The 22275-nt window shown below is 51.6% G+C and overlaps 7 protein-coding genes across 7 annotated transcripts; 5 read left to right on the forward strand and 2 right to left on the reverse strand.

The window, feature by feature from the left end:
• Positions 1 to 134: 134 nt before the first annotated feature.
• On the reverse strand, positions 135 to 4268 carry AYO20_02570 (hypothetical protein; the record flags this gene model as incomplete). The annotated part of the gene is made up of 1 exon (XM_022640874.1): positions 135 to 4268. One exon carries the CDS (start codon positions 4266 to 4268, stop codon positions 135 to 137), a length of 4134 nt encoding a protein of 1377 aa, XP_022503130.1.
• An 866-nt stretch (positions 4269 to 5134) lies between these two features.
• Positions 5135 to 6284, forward strand: AYO20_02571 (hypothetical protein; the record flags this gene model as incomplete). The annotated part of the gene is made up of 2 exons (XM_022640875.1): positions 5135 to 5962; positions 6021 to 6284. 2 exons carry the CDS (start codon positions 5135 to 5137, stop codon positions 6282 to 6284), a joined length of 1092 nt encoding a protein of 363 aa, XP_022503131.1.
• Positions 6285 to 7545: 1261 nt separating this feature from the next.
• Positions 7546 to 9424, forward strand: AYO20_02572 (hypothetical protein; the record flags this gene model as incomplete). Its single annotated transcript, XM_022640876.1, has 4 exons — positions 7546 to 8170; positions 8221 to 9084; positions 9139 to 9214; positions 9328 to 9424. 4 exons carry the CDS (start codon positions 7546 to 7548, stop codon positions 9422 to 9424), a joined length of 1662 nt encoding a protein of 553 aa, XP_022503132.1.
• A 672-nt stretch (positions 9425 to 10096) lies between these two features.
• AYO20_02573 (hypothetical protein) lies at positions 10097 to 11431 on the forward strand (the record flags this gene model as incomplete). Its single annotated transcript, XM_022640877.1, has 1 exon — positions 10097 to 11431. The coding sequence occupies one exon, from the start codon at positions 10097 to 10099 to the stop codon at positions 11429 to 11431; it is 1335 nt and encodes a 444-aa protein (XP_022503133.1).
• A 1088-nt stretch (positions 11432 to 12519) lies between these two features.
• Positions 12520 to 14166, forward strand: AYO20_02574 (tRNA-intron endonuclease; the record flags this gene model as incomplete). Its single annotated transcript, XM_022640878.1, has 1 exon — positions 12520 to 14166. One exon carries the CDS (start codon positions 12520 to 12522, stop codon positions 14164 to 14166), a length of 1647 nt encoding a protein of 548 aa, XP_022503134.1.
• Positions 14167 to 15405: 1239 nt separating this feature from the next.
• Positions 15406 to 19178, forward strand: AYO20_02575 (hypothetical protein; the record flags this gene model as incomplete). The annotated part of the gene is made up of 4 exons (XM_022640879.1): positions 15406 to 16696; positions 16801 to 17798; positions 17996 to 18568; positions 18645 to 19178. The coding sequence occupies 4 exons, from the start codon at positions 15406 to 15408 to the stop codon at positions 19176 to 19178; spliced, it is 3396 nt and encodes a 1131-aa protein (XP_022503135.1).
• A 152-nt stretch (positions 19179 to 19330) lies between these two features.
• Positions 19331 to 21508, reverse strand: AYO20_02576 (hypothetical protein; the record flags this gene model as incomplete). The annotated part of the gene is made up of 4 exons (XM_022640880.1): positions 19331 to 19841; positions 19959 to 20665; positions 20735 to 21027; positions 21085 to 21508. The coding sequence occupies 4 exons, from the start codon at positions 21506 to 21508 to the stop codon at positions 19331 to 19333; spliced, it is 1935 nt and encodes a 644-aa protein (XP_022503136.1).
• Positions 21509 to 22275: the final 767 nt, after the last annotated feature.

Here is a 22275-nt window from a genome sequence, read left to right on the forward strand (position 1 = left end):
GCTCAAGGCAGCCACAAGGGCTGCACCATCGACAGTCTTCAACCACAACGCTTCGTTGTGGAGGACCATCAACTTCCCAAGTCAAAACTTTTCCATGGATCGTTGACGTCGCATTACTAGCCAAGGGAAGGGCCCTATTCATCCACATACGTTGCCCCGTCCCTCAACTCGTGCACAACACTGGCACTCCTCCTTCGGTTGTCATCCACATACTTCGTTCCGTCTCTCAATTCATGCACGAGGCTGGGTGACTTCCTGAGTCTTGCACTTCGCCGTGGAGTGAACGTAGTCCCGGACTCTGAAGGAGCGGTGGAAATGGTCGATCCTCTGCGTCGGTTGGTTTTGTCAGCAAGAGGAATACCCTGGTCCCAGTCATCCCCAACCATGGCCACGTCTTCATCTCCCTCGTTACCCAAATTGTCCGTCCCATTGGCCCTTCGCCGATTCAATGGCTTTGCAGGGGCACTAATGGTTTCGCTGTCTTGCTGGAAGCTGTCAGTCGTGCTAACTTGTTCCGGGGAGACCTCGTTCCCGTCTGTGCTGTTGTCAATCTTGTTGTGATTGCCCGCTTCAGTTCCTACGGTCGAGGATCCTGGAGTTTCTAGAACCTCGCCTCCGACGGGGAAAATGTCGCTCGGATCGGCGTTTCGACGTTGGGTTGCTGGTGGGACTTTCCGACTGGGTAGAGGTAGGCCTTTGGCCCTGAGTGGACTGCGAGGGTTGGGCGAGCTGTTTTCGACCTCCTGATGCTTTGCTTGTCCTGTTACCGTAGGCTTGACACCGAACAATTGCTTTCCACTCTCATTCCACCAGTCAAACAAAAGCTTCGCTCGGCTTGTCTCACTGTCTCCGTACTCGAGCGGAGGGCCAGAGACAACTACCTCTGGCCAAGCCATTGCCGGGTCGGACCTGGCTCCAAACACTGCCCACGAAGATGTATCATTACTCACAAGTCTGAATTGTCTGTGAAAAGTCTGAACCTTGAAGTTCCTCAAAATGACAACATCACCGGAGTGGACTGTGGGAAGCGCTGTCCGAACAGGTCGAAAGACTTGAGCAGATATGACCGAGGGTGTCTCAGAGGGAAGCGAAGGATCCGAGAGCTGCAGGATAGTGTGATAGTCCTTCCGTCCTGCTTTCGATTGTTCGGGTTCTGACGAAGAAGCTGCACATACCGCAATAACATCGACTAGTTGACCAAATTGTTCATGCAACGAGCGTAAGGGGGTGAAGTAAGCAAGTGGGGTGGTAATGCCTGAATCTTCGCTGTAGACCAACCCATTTGTCCTGAGAGGCCTGGGCACAGATTTCATATCATGGGTAGCCTGTTTGGCCTCTTGAAGCCCAACTGATAGAAGAGGTGTTTCAACTTGGCCAAGTTTTGGTGATGGAAGGAGAGCGCTGTCGACTTCAGCGGGATTGATGTTCTCCTTTCTGGGTGGTAATGATGCAGATTGTTTGGTGGACTTGCCAGGCTTAACATACGGACTAGATGAGATCTCTGCCATGATGGACTTTCTTGCCGATAATCGTTGAGAGCTTCGGCGAGGTGTGGCAGTATCTTGATGCGATGTGGGAATCGGCGTCGTAAACGTATGGCTACTACTTACCCTGGTACCTTGCTCGAGGGGCCGCTCTTGGATGGGTGATTCCTTCTGAAGTCCTTGCAAAGAGTCATGTTGCTGAGCATCAGCTCTTTCCTCTTGCGCAGCCAGACTCGCTTCGCCTCGTACAACCTCTATAGGCTGTGGATCTTCCCATACAACTTGACTCTTCTCCTTTCGTATGGCGAGCACAGGTGCTTCCGAATCCCCGTCTATCTCCTCTTGAGTATGTTGGGGTGACGGGATTCCAACTTCGATCGACTCCTGAACTAGATTCGGCGTTTCCGGCTCAGTCGAGGAACGCTGCACCTGGGACTGGTCCGGTGTTGGTAGCTGTCCACGAGGGTCGTATATGTGGACATGTGGCAATAGAACAGACTCAACGCCCGCCCCCTTGTCTCCTACGGCAGAAATTAATTGTTGAGATTCTTCCTTGACGACATTTGTTGCCTCTGAGTGATCTGTCACATGCTTGGACTCTTCCGTGACATGTTCCAAAGATTCAACCTGAGTATTCACATCAACCATGATGGTTGTCACGGATACATCAGCTTCCACCTGCGTCTCATTCTGCATATCATCACGAGAGATTTCAGGACCAGGGATTGGCTGCTCTAGAGCCTGCGAATTGGCGGAAAATTGCGCAAGGTGGTCGATGTATTCTTTGAAGCTCTCTTGCTTGTCTGAATGCCCATCGAGCGACTGTGTGCGTGAGACTTGACCCGAATGGGGGCGGGTAGAATCGATAGGGCTCGCCAGATGGTGCTGATTGTGCCTGAATGGTGATTGTGATTCAGGATATGTGCCAGGGGATCGGTTCGAGGTGGTTGATACTGCAGTCCCATCCTGCGGAATTTCTTCAGCTACACCCTCCGCCGCATCCTGCTGTAAAGATGTATTTTGCGTATTTTGCGAGCCATCCAGCCTGAGAGGGGGTGAAAAGCCCACAGCGGCTGTCGGAGAAATCTGAAGAAATCGTTCAAGAACATCCAGCGGACTCCTGGGGTACTCAGCTGGGGGGGACGCCGCAAGTGAAGGGTTTGTTCTCTGCATATCGACTGGAGCGCCATAGAGATCATCATCCTCGACCTCGATGGTTCGAGAGGGGTTTTGGGACACAGTGTGAGAAATTGACTGATCTTGCGAAAGAAGAAGCTCGCGATCAATGCTAGATTCCAATGACGAAAGCCACTGGGGTGCCTCATATGCAGCTTTCTTTGCGCTTTCTCGATCCTCAGCCACATCCTGAGAATCTCGGGACACCAGCGTCGTGTCTGCAAGCGCGTCATCTGTAGCCTCGTGGGCTTTAACTGCATCCTCCGACCTCAACGTACCCGATACATCACCCGGAGGCTCATCGAAATGTAGTGATGTATGATCGTGATTGTCTGCGGTGTTCGTGAATGGGACAGCTTGCTCCTCTTCCTTCTCACTCGAAGCGTCTAATTGTGACATGATCGTGTATGCCGGCGGAAAATAGCCGATTTCGACTCCTGCACGATGAACTAACGGAGAAACAAGAGGCAGACCAGGAGACGGTATAGGCAACAGCCGTGGTGTTGTCGCGGCCTCTGAGCCGTCGTTGTTGTCGAAAGCGTCTATGCTATTCATCGCTGGCTGAACAAGTGGAGGTGCCCTGCGTGGTGTTTGAGGCGGACCCATCACCGGTGGAGGGGACGCAGCAGAAATAGGTACCGACTCAGAAGGACGAACTGGGCTTGAGATATCGCCCATATTCTCTTCGGTTACTTGAACCATGGCGGACTGGTGGACGACCTCTTTCGAGATATCGACGGCGTTCTGCGATTCGGTGTGATTCACCTCACCAAGGGAAGCTGGTTCTGCGGCTGGTGCAACCTCGTCGTGCTGGGAGCGCTGTACTTCTGCAGCATCCCCATCGTCTAAGCTACCGTTCCTGTTCTCTTCTAGAGGTGTTTCCGCCTCCAAATCAACAAAACTCCATGCTCCACTGTTTCTTGCGAATTTTGTACGCTTTCTACCGCGGCCCAGCACATAGCCGTCGTCCTGGACCGAGGATTCCAAGGCAGCATCGATGAAGGTTCCCGTAGGATTGACGCTGTTCGATTTTCTGGGGGTCAAGTATGGAATGCGGATTGTACTGGAGTCTGAAAGTATAGCATTCAACTTAGGTCGGATGTGATCTTCCCTCTCAATATTGATGAAAGCCCCATTCGTAGTTGGAACATCTGCCTCTGTTCCAGTAAAATCCACTGTGGTAACATCTCGGTCACCTCGAAGCACCTCCAGGAGGACGCATGTGTTATATTCCAGATCCCAGTCTATTTTCTTGCCCGGTGTCGAAACAACATCACCAGTCTCTTTCCACTCACAACCGGCCAATGCAAGCTTGACGGTGTCCCCAATTCCCACTTTTGTCTTTGCAACCTCCCTTGCACACCCATTGTGGAATACGACCTTAGCCTGGCCTTTAGATTTCCGCCGGCGAATGTCAGGGTCGGCTAACAGCAGGGCGAGTGTTCCTGTTGAGCTAGAGTAGGGCCACACAAGAGCGACCTGTGCGAGAATGTGAGCATCAGGATCTCTTCGCGAAGGAGAGAGGTCGGCAATGGGAAGTTGGGCCGCCGCATCGAGTTTGGCTCTGGCTGTGCGCGCAGTGGGCTGTGGCTCTAGCACTGTGGTCATGATAGCGGCCAAAGAAAGGACTGAAATAGGACGGCCATAACTTGCACGACGGCCAATGCGGAGCCGGAGCAGTAAGAAACTAGCCTTGAAAGCTGGGACGGTGTTTCAGTAAAGAAATGTTTGGTATTCGGTTGGATGTGGGCGCGGAGCAACAGTTGCCAGACGATTTTGCCGCCAGTGGACGCGATGCTGCGGGATGGAGAGAGATTGCCGAAACGCGTTTCACACGGCATCCAGATCATGAGGCTCACCACCTCACCTCTCATTCACCCCTCTGAGATTCCGTTTCACACTTGTCGGGTGGTTTCCATCTCGACTGGCTCAATACGTGACACGCATTGAAACTACAAAGCTTCTGCCTCCTACGATCACCTACCATTGACGGGCGCCCTACTTGGGCTGGAGTACGAGTACTAAGAATGGCCAGACAGCCCCGTCAATGTCTTCGGGTTGGCAGATTCCAGTCTCGGAAAGCTGGATTCCAGATGGACCACATTCTCAACTATGGCATTCCTTCAAGGCCAAAGGTACCGGCAGTAAAAAATGAAGGAGGTTTCCCAGCCGCCTCCCCCCTTCCATCGTGAATGCCATTCCAGGGAATGTTGATTCATATCACTCGGTGTCAATTGATCTTCTTTCACTGCGCTTTCGTGCCTTGACAGGTCCTGTTTGCAAGCCTCTCCTTCATTCTCCTTCCGTTGCCAACTTGGTCTTCTTTCCTTCCTGCTCGTCTTCTTACTGAACGCTCGTTGATTGATTCACGGCTTATAAACTTCCCTCCCACACTTTCCGCTGCCAGTTCAGCAACCAAAGAACCCTTCATTTCGATAAACAATCTTTTTCAATCGTAAGACGTTGCCATCGGGATGGCGCGCATTTCCCTAGTCATGCTGCTGGTCAGCACTGTTCTCAAACCCACCTTGGCCGTGTACCAGTTGGTCCAAGACTACTCCGGCGACGCTTTCTGGCAAGGCTTCGACTTCTTCACCGACCCGGATCCGACCGATGGCCTCGTGCAATTCCAATCTTTGGAGCAGGCCAATTCAACGGGGATAGCGGGATTTATAGAAGGAGGCAATGCATCTTTCGCTATCTATATGGGCGTGGACACTGAAAATGTCGCTCCGCAGGGTCGAGCCAGTGTACGCGTCTCATCAACACAGTCTTTTCAACATGCTTTGGTTATTGCCGATATTGTTCACATGCCTGGTGGCGTCTGCGGTACCTGGCCTGCGTTTTGGATGCTGGGCGCAGACTGGCCGCACAATGGAGAGATCGACATCGTCGAGGGAGTCAATGATCAACCTACGAACTCGATGACTTTGCATACCGGACAAGGCGCCGTGGTCAGCAATGACACCGAATTCTCTGGTGAATTGATCACACCCAACTGCGATGTCAATGCGCCTGACCAGCCAATGAACGCGGGATGTTCGATCGGCGACATATCCAACTTGACCTTTGGGCCTGAATTCAACGAAGCCGGGGGAGGTGTGTTTGCAACCGAGTGGACAGCTGATTTCATCAAGATATGGTTCTTCCCACGAGGTACTTTTCCCGACGACATTGTCAGCAGTCATCCGGCCCCGTCCGAAAACTGGGGTACCCCAAACTCGCTGTTCCAAGGATCATTCAACATTGATGACCATTTCAAGAATCTCCAGATTGTATTCGACACCACATTCTGCGGACAGGTAAGTAATGCCTGTCCCTTCGGGCCCATGGCACTCGCACTAATCCAATTCTCTGTAGTGGGCTGGAGCTGTCTGGAACACATCTTCTTGCGCATCTCTGGCACCAACCTGCGAAGACTACGTCGCCAATAACCCGGCAGACTTTGCCGATGCTTTCTGGGCGATCAACACCCTGCAGGTCTTTCAGGATGATGGTTCAGAGGCTAGCAACGCAACGGCGAATGCGGCGGCAGCAAAACGCGGAGCTACCGGGAGGGAACCTGGGCGGCAAGGAAGCCTTAAATCAAGATCCGGGAAGGAAGTGCTCCCAATCTATTCATGAGATAATTGGACTTGAGTTTTGCGATTAGCAACGGCGTTGGTGGTCATGTACCAAAAGCTGGGATTGTGGGCGCGATTGATTACAATGTCACAACATGATTCGAAAGCAGACCAAGACTGGACAAAGTACGGACTAACATGAACACGAGTTACCTATGGGAAAGCTTGTGAGGCTTGGACAATGAATGTCGATCTCGGCGAACGGCCACACGAGGGGGCCTTGCGCCTTTGGTGGATGACGATATGTTATTACCATGGCAACCCCTGTTCGAGGCGGGGTCGTGTGACAGAAACAATATGGGATTTCTGAGGTGTAATTGACATGATCACGATTGCGGTTCCTCAACCCTGGCTGCTGGAGATATTCCGGAGCAGTGCTTTTGACCGTGTACCTCGTATTGAAGCTGACTCACATTTGCGCAATTGGCGCGGTGGCGCCCACTATAAAAAGCTTGGCGTCCACCAAGAAAACAGATCATTGCCGATGACCGAGCAGATCACTGCTTGTTTCTTCCCAAACTCCGCTCACTGATTATTGCGAACGGCTGGAGGTCTGATAGCAGAGACTGTGCCTGAGCGGCGAGCCATCGACGTCATCTCAGCGCCGAGGTCACCAATACCACCATCGTGACCATCCGCCGCCATCATGGACTTTACCGGCGGACAGAGAGATCGACACGGAGTTCCATCATGCTGTCGCGCAGCCTGCCCCAGCCTTCCCACTCGCGCCACACAAAATGCAAGAGGGATTTTCGCCTCCAATCTCTGTTCTAACTTCCGCCATTCTAGCCTCGTGTTGAGCACATGGCCTTCATCCCGGGACTGGAAAGAGCATGGGAGACACAAATGAATGAAACCACAGGGTAGATGGCGGAAGAAACGCTCCTCGCCCTTGAGAGACCTCCCCCACCCTCCTGACTAGTCTAGGATTTCTGGAAAGCTGACCATGATTGTGCCTTCGTCATTATGCAGAGATCTGAGTTTTCATTCGAACCGCCATCCTCCGGCTCCACTCCGAAGCTGGCAGATGGATACTGTTGATATCATAGCTCGTTACATTTTCACTGTTCAGGACCGAGATGCCCTGGTGGTGGCATTGCCCCGTGAATATCCATGAGACACAGGGTTGTATTTACTCACTCCATTCCCCCAGATTTTCCCATTGCAGCTGCTGACGCGACGTTGCGACAAAGTATTCATCCTTCCATTTTCATGTGTTAGTACGTAACCAAAAGTCTCCTGGTTGTATTTCTTTATTCATTATGGCGGCCCGCGACCGCCATCCGCAGTTCAATATCCCCTTTGAAGAGTCTGCAACCTCACCCAACGCCAAAGAGGAAACTGGAGAATGGGAGAAAGCATCTACCGTGCAGCCAGATGACGATGCTCGCCAACAAGCGCAGCACGTCGGCAGCACATTAGCTGAACAGAAGGCCGAAAAGGACACTGAAGACGAACCCGAGCCGGAAACGTTTGACAAGATTGAAATAACCGAAGAGGACTGCTACAGCGAACTAGGTTACGCCTTTCCCGAATGGAAGAAATGGACAATCCTGACCGTCATTTTCCTGGTTCAGCTGTCCATGAATTTCAACACTAGCCTGTACTCCAATGGTCTCAAGGGCATTTCGGAAGAATACAATGTCAGTGAGCAAGCCGCACGATGTGGTGCCATGATATTCTTGGTGCTGTATGCGTTTGGTTGCGAGTTGTGGGCACCGTGGAGCGAGGAACTTGGCCGTTGGCCTATTCTTCAGCTGTCACTGACTCTGGTCAATATCTGGCAACTACCTGTCGCCCTGGCCCCTAATTTCGCGTCCATCATGGTGGGAAGAGCCCTCGGCGGGCTCAGTTCTGCTGGAGGTTCAGTGACTCTAGGAATGATCGGTTAATTTTGCACGTCCAATCTGTTGTTTCACTCGCTAACTCTTCATCAGCCGATATGTGGGATTCTGATAACCAGCAATACGCTGTCGCTTACGTGGTCTTCTCATCAGTCTTTGGTTCCGTCCTTGGACCAATCGTTGGTGGATTCGTTGAACAATATGTCAGCAGCTGGAGGTGGACGATCTGGATCCAGCTCATTTTTGGCGGCTTTGTTCAGGCGTGCCATTTCTTCGTCCCAGAGACGCGTTCGACCATCATCATGGATCGAGTTGCAAAGAGACGGCGCAAAGCCACCGGTGAAAACATCTGGGGCCCCAACGAACTTGAACCATTCAGAGACCGCTTCTCAGTGAGAGAAATCCTCATTACCTGGGTCCGGCCGTTCAAGATGTTCCTTACAGAGCCTATCGTTCTCACCTTGTCACTTCTCAGTGGTTTTAGTGACGCACTCATTTTCATGTTCATCCAGTCTTTCTCCCTGGTGTACGCGCAATGGAACTTTGCGATTTTTGCCGTTGGCCTGGCGTTTCTGCCCCTGGGCATCGGGTACATTATCGCGTGGATCTCGTTCATTCCAGCCATTAAGCGCAACATCAACGAGAGGAAGTCAAAGCCTGGGAACGAGAAAGCTCAGTATGAATCCCGGCTCTGGTGGTTACTCTGGACAGCCCCTTGCCTACCGATTGGCTTGTTTGGATTTGCTTGGACAATTCAAGGACCTCCAATTCACTGGATCGGCTCCATGATCTTCGCCGCTCTGGTAGGTCTGGCAAACTATGCCATTTACATGGCTACTATCGACTATATGATATGCGCCTACGGTCCATACTCCGCGTCTGCCACCGGTGGTAATGGCTGGTCAAGAGATTTTCTTGCGGGAGTCCTTACTATTCCGGCAACCCCATTCTTCACGAGTAAGTTGGCTGTGGCCTTAGTGGAAGATGCAGAAACTAACGTCAACCCCTCAGATATTGGAGGTCGTCGCCATCTCAACTATGCTTGCACCATCCTCGCCTGCATTGCCACCCTCCTCGTCCTTGCCGTGTACGTCATCTACTATTACGGCCCTACCCTTCGGAAGAGGTCACCCTTCGCGCAGTCCCTAGCAGATGCGCGTGCCGATAATGACGGTCGCCGTCTCTCGTACCTGCCGTCAGCTTCTGGGACGTCGGGGTCCAGAAGGCTCTCAAGGACGAACACAAACGCATCGAGAGAAGTGAATTCAAGGAGGACAAGTCAAGCCGAGTTTGTTAGAAGGCAAAGTATGCCAAGAATGGGAAGCGGAATGATAAGATAAAGGTTGAGGTGCAATGTTGATACCATTTTTTGTTCCTGAGTTGTCGTCCCTGAAGGGCTGGAAAGTTGTTACCTATTTGGGCGTCACCCTTTGGGCATTCTGCAATACGATGGTCTTAAAACTTTCGGAATTTTGACCTGGTTTCTATGTCCCTTGAGAAGTATTCATACCTAGGGTGATAGTCATGGGGTGTTAGAGCATGAGACATTTCAATTAAAACATATAGCGGATGACAAGGAGGAAATGAAGTATGAAGTGGCACTATCATGGTTGCGCTCTGGAATTTGGGATAATCTCTATCAGTCTCGGTATATTGGCGTGGTTTAGTACCATGCTCTCTTTGGCCAGATCAATATATGAAAGTAACATGATCGGCTCACATAGGTACCAAGTAGAGAATACTTATTCACCAGCTTTTTTACCTACCTGGGTACTTTGTATACTCGATATAGCGGGGATGAAGTATTTATGCGTAGGTCACGTGTAGCGGTCTGGACCAACCGTGACTGACGTATGTGCGTGCATGTGCGGAATTTTTAAGCGCACAAGGACAGTCGAGCGGCTCCAAGATGCCACTGTGAATGACTTTTTGTACCAGAAACCACGGAAATTCTACCAGCACTTCCAACATGACTGTTCCCTCTCCGGTGCCTCAGGAAACTGAGAAGAAACCTGTTCACACCATAATCCTCGACGCTTCGCCCCTCCTCCTCAACACACCTGGAATTTCTACGCTACTCGCCCACGGCCACGTCCTGGTGACCACGCCGTCCGTCCTCGCCGAGATCAAAGCCGAAGAAGCAAGGAACCGAGTCGACACACTCTACAAGCCCTTCCTGACCGTACGGACGCCGGGTCCCGAGAGTGTCAAGATTGTAAAAGACTTTGCGCGCAAAACGGGCGACGGGGCGGTGCTAAGTCATACCGATTACGAGGTTTTGGCATTGGCGTACGAGATTGAGTGTGAGAGAAATGGAGGCAACTGGAGGTTGAGGACGACCCCGGGGCAAAAGAGACTGAATGGCGCACCACCTACGCAAACTGCGGTAAAGGAAGAGGACGGTCAAGATCAGACTACGGGTACAGAGAATGTCGCAGAGGATGTGCGAGATGAACCAGATACAGCGCTTGATTCTATTGAGAAGAAGGTGGATAGTCTGGGCCTTGAGGGGGCAGCTGATCAAAGAAATGACGAAGCAGGCGATACCCTCGAGGTAGGCGACGAACCCACCGAGGCAACTATACAACTTTCAGAGCACTCGCCGGAGACAGTACCTTCACAACCAATAGAGACCGAAGGCTCAGACTCAGACGAAGGATGGATCACCCCTTCCAACATTAAACGTCGACAAGCCCAAGACGAGTCCGCTAGCGGCATTGCGTCAAAATCGTCGCCCAAACACCTCCAGGTGGCTACCATGACGGGCGACTTTGCCATGCAAAATGTCCTCCTTCAAATGAACCTGAATCTCATCTCCACCAAGTCCTGCCAACGAATCTCCCAAATCAAACAGTTCATCCTGCGGTGCCACGCCTGTTTCTCCACTACCAAAGACATGTCTAAGCAATTCTGCCCGCGTTGCGGTAAACCCACGCTAACCAGGGTAACGTGTACGACCAATGATAAAGGAGAAGTGAAGTTGCATCTGAAGCAAAACATGCAATGGAACAACAAAGGCAATGTCTTTTCGGTCCCCAAGCCAACGAGCGGAACCGCAAATCAGAAATGGCAAGGGCCCAGGCACGGAGGTGGAGGCAAAGGTGGATGGGGGAATGAGCTGATTCTGGCAGAAGACCAGAAGGAGTACGTAAGAGCCATGTCGAAGATGAAGAGAGAAACCAGGAGAGAGAAAGATTTGATGGATGAAGATATCCTGCCAGGGATCCTGTCAGGGGACCGAGGCCACTCCACAGGAAGGCCGAGGATAGGGGCAGGTCGAACAGTAAACTCGAGAAAGCGGTAGGACAGTCGAACTTGTCACTCAGTGTGTTGCATTGACCGCACCGCGACGTATTGATAAACCCGCAAATAATATCTGAACATCGTTTTCCATGTCTGCCTTTGCGCAATGACACCGAACTCCATAAACGCCTGGATATTGTCCCATCATTTCTTTTCGTTATCTGCAAAAAACGTTAACCGCTGTGGTCAAGGAGATCGAAATCGCGCCGGCAGGGGACGTACTCTGCTGTGTCAAGAGGAGTCCATATCGCTTCTTCAGAGTTACTCGATGCCTAAAAGTCGCATTAGAACAGCTTCTCACGTAGTAAACAGCTTGCATTACCTCGAGTATTTGTCGTCTGGGGAAAACCTTGCAGGATGGGCGGACTTTGTGACAGTGCCATCAAGGACCTTTTTCAGCGTGTAGATTCGCTTGCCCGTGATCGGGTCTTCGGTGTACATTAGATGCATCTTGCGTGCAGTGTTGTGTCGTCTGTGCCTGGGGTCAAAGACTGCTGTATTCTGATTCAAAATCGCAGAGCCGTGGTTGGGTGCCTTTTTTTTTGTGTTGGAGAAATTTCAGACCAAGGCCAGCAGCACCCGCAGGCAAAAATTTCCGTCGCCAAAGATTTCCCCGCGAACTCACCGAAAACTGCAGTAAGTTGACCACCCAAGCTTGATGAGTGAGGCCTTTTCCAGCCCAACCACCATGACTGTATTACGATTTGACAGGAACACTTCCATTTTGAGTGCCTTGCAATGCTCGTCTGGTGCGGTGGGATTGTTCCACTTCTCCGTCCAGGACGACCTGCGATGAACAGTTTCATCTCACCTTGATTCCTCATTTTCCCTTTTACCACACGGCAAACCGGATACAAAGTGAGTATGTCCAATCCCTCGATCACACCACGTAACATTCTCCATCTTCCCGACGATGACAACCTCGCTTGCCGAGGAGGTTGCACTTTGATTTCAGCTTCTCTCCGATGTGGGCTTCGTGTATTAGACTACAACGGTATCTGAGGGATTGAATTTTGACTTCCAGCTTTGAATCTGTATTGTGAGACATGTGAAAATTCCACGAGGCTGACATTGAACAAGGAATCCATCATGGCCTCAGCTTCCACACCTCCGGTGAGCGTCGAGGCATCGTCAACGAAATCACCTTCCTCGAAGCCTCCCAGGCGCCCAAAGAGACCGAACTACAATCAAATTCATCGCAATCTTCTACCCATCGAAGTCCATCCACTCCCTGTTTTAATCCCCCACAACCCGTTGTCATTAGTTGCGATTGCCCTCTCGTACCTCGTTCAGGTCCTTTCGCCCCCAATTCGTCCAACATACAATGGCTACTTCTCTTCGGCAACGTCGTCTATCCATGTCACTGATCCTGACACAATTCGTAAGCTCTGGGAAATGGGTTTCTTTGGAAGAGGCAGTCTCAGCCGAAGTGAGCCGAATTGGGTAGAGAATAGACAGAAGAAAGGTCGGACAGCGGAGGAGAACACGGCCTCTCGGAGGGAACAGAGGAGGTTGCAGAAACAAGAACGGGCACGGAAGGAGCAAGAAGATATTGATCACAAGTTATCAGAAGAGTCACAGCAATACGGCACTACCACTGGTCAGCTGGACGTGAACCCTGCGTTGGAACCTGCGCAACCGTCAGAGCAGAACGGCGACGTCAATGTCAATATAAGTCATGCATCCGACAAATCCAAATTGAGCCACCTGCCTGGGAATGGTAGTGTAAACGGTCACATTGACAGCTTTTTAACAGAAAATGTCCTCAAAACAAATGCTCAAAACATCTCCGACATTGGCAGTGTGTTAGAATCAGCAAGTGGGACTGCGACACCTGACGTGGAAGAAGAGAAGGGAAACAGCTCAATCAACGGATTCGAGGAGTGGAAGAAGGCAATCGAGGCCAATGGCATCCCGACGCCGCCGCCCACGTCGACTTGTTCAGATACTAGTCAAGCCGAAGGTCGGCCAGTGAAAAGATTACAAAGGACGAAGACAGTTCGGTTCTCTCCGACCATCGAAGCCCGAGAATTTGACCTAAGCTCTCCTGTGATTTCACCCATCAAAAATCCCGGCACGTCTCTCCTCGAAGACGCAAAACCGGAAGACAAAAAGCCCGTTCCACAGCAAACCCAAGAACATCTAAATATTTCACTTGAAGAGGCATTTTTCCTCTCATACGCCCTTGGAGTCCTCGATATCTACTGCGATGACAGCAATACTATCCTTCCCCCTTCTTCTCTCCTGTCCCTCTTCCGACGACACTCATATCACCCTCCTCGATCGCTCTCCGTTCCAGCGGAACCGGATGACCCCTTTATGATTTCTTACGCAGTATACCATCACTACCGCTCCCTCGGCTGGGTTGTCCGGAGTGGTGTCAAATTTTCGACCGACTATCTCTTGTATAACCGTGGGCCCGCATTTTCACACGCCGAGTTTGCAATTGTCATCATCCCTTCGTACACTGATCCGTACTGGACGAGCTCTAGAGCGCCCGAACAGCAGAAAGCAAATGAAGGCAAAACCAACAGAAGGAGTTGGTGGTGGTTACACGGGATCAATCGAGTTCAGGCACAGGTACACAAGCAGCTGGTACTCTGCTATGTGGAGGTTCCACCCCCGTTGAGAGATGCAGAGAAACGGAAAGATGTCGATATAGGCATGTTGTTCTCGAGGTACAAGATTCGAGATATCAATGTGAGGAGGTGGACACCGAACCGCAGTCGAGATTGAGACTTCTGACTGGCAAGAACAGTTTTGTTTTTTTTTTTTTTTTACGAAAGCTCAATGCATGAACATGGAGTTACGAATGGGGGAACCCGGAACGCGCTTTCAGACGCGAGGCTCGAGATGCATATCTGACTTCTTAGATACCCAAAAGATACCTTCACCACGGACGGAATGGCACTACTTCTAGGCAGAACGTGTTTTTACTACGCTGCAATGTACGGAGTATAGACTATTTTAACTTGATACAACTTGGGACTTTCCCCTACCAATCTCTTTCCGCGTCCAACGAATGCCAAAGGGCTTGGATTAAGGAAGTACATGAGTCTCCCACTATGTAATCTCACGTCGGCGCCATGGTTGCTGGCAGGCTAACTCGCACTGGGCGCAGTTGAACCAGTGTGATTGAGTAGTCGCCACATTAGGCTTAGCTCGGAATTGGCTTAAGACCAATGTGCTACTCTAGACGAACCTCTGGCCTCTTAGCTTTATCGACCGCCAACTGTTACCCTCAGCCTCATAACGAGCACTTCTTGATCTCCTGTACAGCCTTTGATCGACAGATATTCTCTGTTAACCAATCATTCCAGATTGGCTTCTACAACATGAACAACTCTGGCTGCGGCACATCCTCAGCCTTGGCCTGCACCGCCCTGGGGAAAGGGCCGGTGATATGGATCGATTCGTTCTACTGGACCTGCCCGAGTTGATCTACGCTGAGAACGGTTGGGACAAGGATGATAATATCACAACGCCATCCAATGGCAAAAGTGGCGGAGTGCAGGACCGAGCACGCTAATAGCTGCAGGCCGCCCTGGTCTGTACTTGATCAGGCGCATTTCAGACATCAGCCTCACACTCTCTTTGGACCAGCTTTAACCTTTATTTATACGGTGTGAGCCCTCGAAGTCGGGAGCTGCGCACCGAAAGATGAACTCACTGATAGAGGTTTGTCCTTCATCTGTATGAATATACAGCAAGTTGTTCGAAGCATCGGAGTTGCAGAATCAGGTTGAAATTCCTATCTCGTAAGACTTGCCAACTGTGTCACTTTCCTCCACTCTCCTCAGATCCAGCGCTTGTTTCCCCGCAATTTCCCTGTAGCCAGGGGTTCCTTTTTGTCTCAATGGAAGAGACTCTCTTGAGTCCCTCTACTTGTCGAAGTGTCTGAGTGTCTGGATTCACTGACTGATATTGTCAGAGAGAGGAAAGATCGATCACTAGCACCATCCACACCCACTCCCAATGCCAGAAACATCTTCGCGTCGGTCTCGCGCCGCCCTTTGTGAGAACATTGATGAAGATGCTGAAGTCCTGCCCCGGGCTGCTCGTACCGAAGCCAACGCCTCAGAGTCAACATTTCGAGCTCAACGTGACAATGAACTCTTAGTCATGCAGCTCTTTGAGGAGCACGCATCGCAGTGTGAGAGGTGTAAAGACCCCTATGGAACGTATGAGCGCAATGACGTCCTTTGCGACATCGGAACCAGCTACGCAATAAATGTTGTCATCTATACTCAGGGGGAAAGACTCTTCCCTACAATCGATCTCAGGAGAGGAAACAACGTCCAAGTCGAGGTTCCCACTGGGATGTACTCGGTCAACTTGCTCTTCAAGGCTATAGGTGAAGGAATGAAACTCGGGTCAACGCGAGCAACGTTGTATGGTCATGGAACACCATACGTCGAGGAGACAGGCGAGACTGACCCATCGGGAAAGCCAATCTCGCGGGCACAACCCAGCAGACACCACAGCTCTCTGTTCGATAACGTGGTTGACATACAACCTCATGGCCCTCGATCAGACACGAGAAACGCATCATACAAAGATGACATGAAGCAACCTAAGATATCCTCCGACGGCTTTGATCGATCAGATTTGAGAGCGCGACTATATACTCAAGGGATCGATCAGGATATCGCATCTCCTTCTAGAGCCGACCAACTCAAGAGAACGCTCGCAGAATATGCCGAACAGAGAAATCGTGCAGCGCTTGATCGTTCTCGGCTCAGTCCAGCTTCTTTGCATTGGGCCCCTGGTATTCAGTTCACAAACCAAGAGGGCACCAGAAGGCCCAAAACAGACCAGCTGCAGGAGCCCGTGGGTCTTGGGAGAAGTATATTCGAACCCGATCCTCTTGAACAAGTTGGGCGAGCGCCAAGCCCCTTTCCCGTCCTGCGAAGCCTTTTTGACGAAGATGAATACCCATATAATCTATGGCCAGGACACTGTGAACGATCACCAACTGACCTGACCGCAGAAGCCCTGCGCAATCTGCAGCTACAGTTTAGAGATCCTGCATTTACGACCACAAATAAGTCAGGAGTTTCTTCATCTGTAGGATCTCCCGATCTGCCTTCGACTTCCGAAGGTCGTCAAACCACTCCTCCGGACGGCTTGTCAAGCACTTTCGGTGCCGATTCTGCAGCTGAAGATAGAGATATTCTGAGAGACTTGGAACTCAGTTTACCTGAGTCACACAAGGTTTTCGGGCTATTGCCAGAAGATGAAGAAGCTCGTCTTCATGCCTGGGCAAGTAAGACCCTGAACAATAGGCGGCCCGTTATGGAGACGGGAACGACGAGCAATCCGATACCAATGAAATGAATGAGAATATGAAGAGCGCTGCTGCTTTTTCAGATTCTGGCTATGCCAGTGGGCGTGTCGAACAACCAGCCGAGGCGCCACAACGGACACAATATACTTTGTCAGTGGTAGATGCTTTAGCTCCTGCGATCGATCCTGTGGATACCAAAAGATTGGAGCCATCTCGAGAACCCTTCAAAATCACGGCAACTAACTTTGATGACATTGTATCGGTAATCTCTGACGAAGATGATATTCAGTCTCGAGCGGAAAGTCACAAATCCCGACAAGTACTAGCTGCAGAGGACCAGATCCTGGCCTTTTTTGCCTACCACAACGAGATATTCCCCTTGTGTTCTGAACTGCTTCCACAAATGGGTCGACACCGATTTATCAACAATTTTCGAAGGCTGCTCAAACCATACTATAAAGCTCAGCTCAGTTTAGCTAACATAAACATCGAAAAATCGACAACCTTCCTTCTCCGGAGCCGTTTTCTACGCGAACGTATCGCCAAATCTATCGCCGATAGGTTGGATCCTGAGGAGGAGACTCGACTCGAGGCTGAGAAGCATTTGGGGGACATCCAAGATCACACAGGTATGGTACAAGAATGGTTGGAGACACAAAAGGCTTTTGCACTGAAGGACGACGTCGAGCATAATGAAGATGATCAGATTGCGAGCCTCTCAGAGGATGACGACGACGATGATGATTACGACGACACTTTTGAGGACGCCAACGCCAACGAGTACCATCACTTTCCACATATTGACAAAATGAAGAAGTTTCTCGGGAGCAGCGCTGGTTTTCGAAAGCTCCTCATAGATCTCAATATGCTACTCCTTCCCCAGCAGTATCGTTCAATTGCTCACTCACTTTTGGTTATTCCAACCGACTCCATCAAGGTGGCCGCAAGTTGCAATATAACAGTGTTGAACACTCTCAAGATTAGAGTGGAAGAAGCCACCATGACCGAATGGAATTGGTGGCCATTGGAAGCAAGTTTCCGCCCTCCACTTCCTGGCTTTACGAGGATTTCATGGAAATGTGTAAGTCACTACTTGCTCGTGTCGGATCTGCGATATCCGGTGCAAATAATGGGGGATTTGGTGAACTTCAAGACTGTTCTCAATGTCATGGATGGTTAGAAACAATCTCCACCCTCCCAACCCATTGTTTGCGCCGTGTATTGAAGACCATTTGAGAATAGGACCGACTGGGGGGCCATTGAACTGACAGCCCGCAGTACTGTAATAGGAGCCTATGGCGCGACATACCTGATGCTTACATCGCCAATTTCAACAATCTTCTCACTCTGAAGCGTCATGATATATTTGGTTCGTCCACATGCGCCAGAACTTTCTCGACGCAGAAAATTGGGCAACAGGCAAAGAGGATGATCCCAGCGATTCACAATCCCCCGCTCAAGACTTCACCATCCCCATCTGACCCTTCCAGCAGTGGTAGACCGTTAGATGCGGGCTCGAATATTAGCATACCGACATCTCCTGGCCAGTCATCCTCATCATCGGCCTCCCGGTCACTCTCAAGACCATCCTTCAGCAGCGGGCACACCACGAGCAGCGCCACGAGTATGACCAGCGTCATGAACTCCGTTAACATTGCCTTGCGTGATCGATTTGTTGTCTTTGGAGTCCACGGCAAGCGGCGAACTCTTGACATAGTGCATATTAACACCACCAAGGACAACGATGACATGAAGTTCTTGGACACACTTCTCGCTTCTTATCGAGCTCTCAGGGGTCGAATGCGACTATGGTTCTCGATTTGGCAGCTGCACCACTGTGAATTTGTGAAGGTAGGTTTCACTTGTCAGGATTATATCCAATGTCTAAATGAGGCTATGTCTAACTGTCAGTACGAACATATCACAGTTCAAAAAGGTTCTGCCAGATCGTGTCGTGTCCGCCGGGCCTGATCTGCCCTCTTGTCCGATTGACTACAGCTACGACCCACGGCCTCCAGATCCACGGGCTCCCGCTCTTGACAAGCACGTGTGGGAGCTTGCTCTTCTTCGACCCTGCAGGGGCGCTACACTCGGCGTCAACCTCCAATTCTGTCTTTTGTCGTGGCTCCACGACTGCCTCCCCCCTCTTGGTGCCGGCTCAAATATTTACCTCCCCACTATCCCACAAAAACATAGCGAATGGCTTCTCAAAACACCCGGGATCGACTATGCCTGGGGCATCAAGGCGGTTGAGGAGCCGTACATCATCATCCTGATCATGTATCACGTCCTCATGCTTGCCGCCCCGTTCGGCTTCTGGGCCTGGTGGCTGGTATTCGAGCACGCCCGGACCGGTCAGTGGGATCTGCAGGACGCGTCAATTCCCGTGTCCGTTTTTCTCGTCCTCTTGTCGCTCTTCTGGGCTGCCGCGAAGCCGTTGAAAGTGTTTGACACGAGATGAAAATCAAACATCTGGCGAGGGGACACGGACTTGTCGTGTTGGGTGGTGGGAACCTTGTACAACATCGCTGTCTGGCCCAGTGTGATGATGCATATGTGTTCCTGTTTAGCTCTCCCTGCCCTACCATGACTACACTCTCATCTCACGTCTTCTCACAACGTCCAAGCCTCTGGATCAAAAGGCGTCAAGTCCTCCTCCACCAGTCCCATGACGTACCTATTCCCCGAGAACCAATCTCCCAGCGCAGCCGGGTTGTTCGCCACTGGTATACCTGGACCGACACCACCACCACCATCATGATCGCTTCCTTCGGTCACATAATCTCCGCCCGTGTTGTGCGGCTGCGGCTGGGCAATGAACCCCAGCTGGGACAGGTACAGATCAAAGTCGTTGCCGAGCATGGTCGTGTCCTGGTGGTCGTCGCGCTGATTCTGGTGCTGGGTTTCGCGCTGATGCGCCTTGGCCTCGACGTACAGGGCGGCGATTTGGGACAGCACTTTACAGAGGCGGTGTAGTTTCTCGATGCCGGGCGACATGGACAGCACGGGCTGCAGGCTCGTGGTGAATTGCTCGAGGCGGTGGAGGTCGTCGGCCCCGGATGACGTCTCGATGATGTGGCAGAAGAGGACGATGAAAGGGGTGAAAGGGACGTAGAGGATCGTCCTGGAGTCACGGGATGATCGATCAATCAACGAGTCATTTGTTGGTAGGCGGTCTTCGCTCCAAAAAAAAAAGGGGGGGGGGAGGGACCAAGAAAAAGAACAACGCAGCCTTACTTACCAGTGCAGATACCCGGCCTGTTCGAACGGATTGTCCGAGGCATGTTTCATGCATTCGTCGTGACATTTGATTGCCGCTCTGGCCGCTTCGATGCATTCCGTGTTGAATGTGCTGGGAAAGCCCGGTTCACCTAGAATCGCGCGATACACGAGGGTCAGAGAAGCCAGGTGGCTCACCTCTGCTGACTTGAGGAGCATGTCCAGCGACATGTGCCGCCCTTTGACCCCGTCGTCCGATACATCTCCGTCTACGGTGCCGTTTCCCTGGTCAAACATCGTCGACAGGTCCACCAACTCTCTCCACACCTGTTTAATCTTTGCCACCAGGAGGCGCGCGGTCTCAATTCGTTGGCCCGGCTGCAGAGCCAGAGCCGCGGGGCTGTAGAGGTGCTGGTACGTCTCGCCCAGGGCGCTTCCGGTCTTGATCCACAGATTGATGGCCTCGGTCCATGGCTCCGTTCGGAGGCCGGTGTGAAAGCGGCGGGGCGTGGAGATGTCCCAGTCTTGCATGACAGAAGCGCGGCCAAAGCGCAGCGAGAGGCCCTTCTCCATCATGTAGCAGAACCAGAACAAGGCCAACTTTGCGTCATTTGTGTCATTGTCGGTCTCCCGGAGACGATGCCAGCCGAGCGTCTGGCAAATGTTGGCTGCGGCACGGTTCAGCTGCCACCCAAGTGAAAATTTCGAGACCTCGATCGAGTAGGTGACCTATTCCGCGGGTCAGAATAGTGAAGGCGGAAGAAAAGGGATCAAAGCATCAGGTTGACCGGGACTTACACCGAGCAGAAGCGCTTCGATGATCTCCTTGTTGCACGGCAGCAGGAGCGGCAAGTTGGCCAAGGCTGTCTCCAAGTTATCCCTGCACAGGTAGTGGTATTCGCGGTACTGTCGGCTGTTGGATTCGTCTGTGAATGACTTTTCTTGGAACAGGTAGTAGAGGCCGGCATTGGCGACGATGAATACGGCGGAACTGTAGTCTTCGGTCGGGAAGAATACTTTCTGACACGACTCAATGAAGGAATCAACCGTGATGAAGGAACAGCTGGTCGAGAAGACCAGGGGCAGTTTGGCTGTTTCCCGTTAGATCTCTCATACGCGAAGATCGCCATCGAGCCTTGTTCACTGACCCTTGATCTCGCGCAATAAGCTCAGCACAACATCTGTTGGCGGCAGGGGGAGTTGACTGAGGCCGCCCTTAGGTATTGGCTTCTGGTGGGTAAACGAACTCTCGTGTGAAATATCTTTCCGCCGCTGCATCTGAACCATTCTTCGTAAAGACTCCAGTGCGGACTCGATATTCGGACTCAGATGACGGCCGAGAGGGGTATTCGTCACGGCCTTCTCCACGAATTCGCTGGCAAACGCTGTGTGGGCGATCATGGAAGAGCTGCCTTCAAACGTCTGGTCATTCTCCCCAAGTGGTGGTCCCCCCGCGTATGCAGATGTGGACTGGTCTTTGCTGGGAGGTGTATACGTTCGTGCGGGTGTGCTCATGAATCCCGAAGCAGAGCCATCGTCACGAGTGAGAGTTGTTGTAAGCTTGTGGAGCATCTCCTCGATTCCCCCCAGGCGATTCTCGAACTGGTCAATTTTCCGCTCACTGCATTGCCATCAGCCCAAGTGTTTTTTCAACAAATAGTCGACAGTGGCACGCCGTACTATTGGTGGGAGATCAACACCCGCTGCCTGGCCTGCCGGGGTTTCTGCCCTAGACCGGCCGAGATACATTCCCTGTTTGCGATCCTGCAGTTGGAACATGGATTTTCCTTGTCGCATCGTATCTAGACGCTGGGTCAGAGTCAAGTCGGTGAGCTCCAAGCATACATGGTGATACGACCTTCCTGGCACGACACTGCTCACACTGCCGATCGCAATGTTAGTATACTGCAGCATATACGAGAAAGATATGCATTTGGCTTTCTCATTCGGGAGCAAAGGACAAAAACAAAACATTGTCCTGTGAGGGCAACATACAGCTCTTCGAATGACATCAGTTCGGTCTCTACTCGTATCTTCATACGCCTCAGCCATACGAGCGTGATTCGGGTGGTCGGATGGTGGAAGAAGGGTCCACGATGGGGATCACAAGTCTAAAATTGAGAATCTCTTGCGATGGAGTTATAGAGGAGGCTTCCTGCATCAACCGGTGGCGATGAACCAAGCGATGTGTCCGCGGACCCCGAGGGCCGAAACTCGACGGAAAGGGAAACATCGCCCAGCCTCGCGAGACCCACTTTCCGGATCGAGGGTCAAGGCGAAGGCCTGAGGCATGACCATCATATACGAGTACGAGAGCGGCACGAAGAAGGACCTGAGTT

Source organism: Fonsecaea nubica (assembly GCF_001646965.1).
Source record: "Fonsecaea nubica strain CBS 269.64 chromosome Unknown Scaff11, whole genome shotgun sequence".
In the NCBI taxonomy this organism is placed as follows: Eukaryota; Fungi; Ascomycota; class Eurotiomycetes; order Chaetothyriales; family Herpotrichiellaceae; genus Fonsecaea; species Fonsecaea nubica.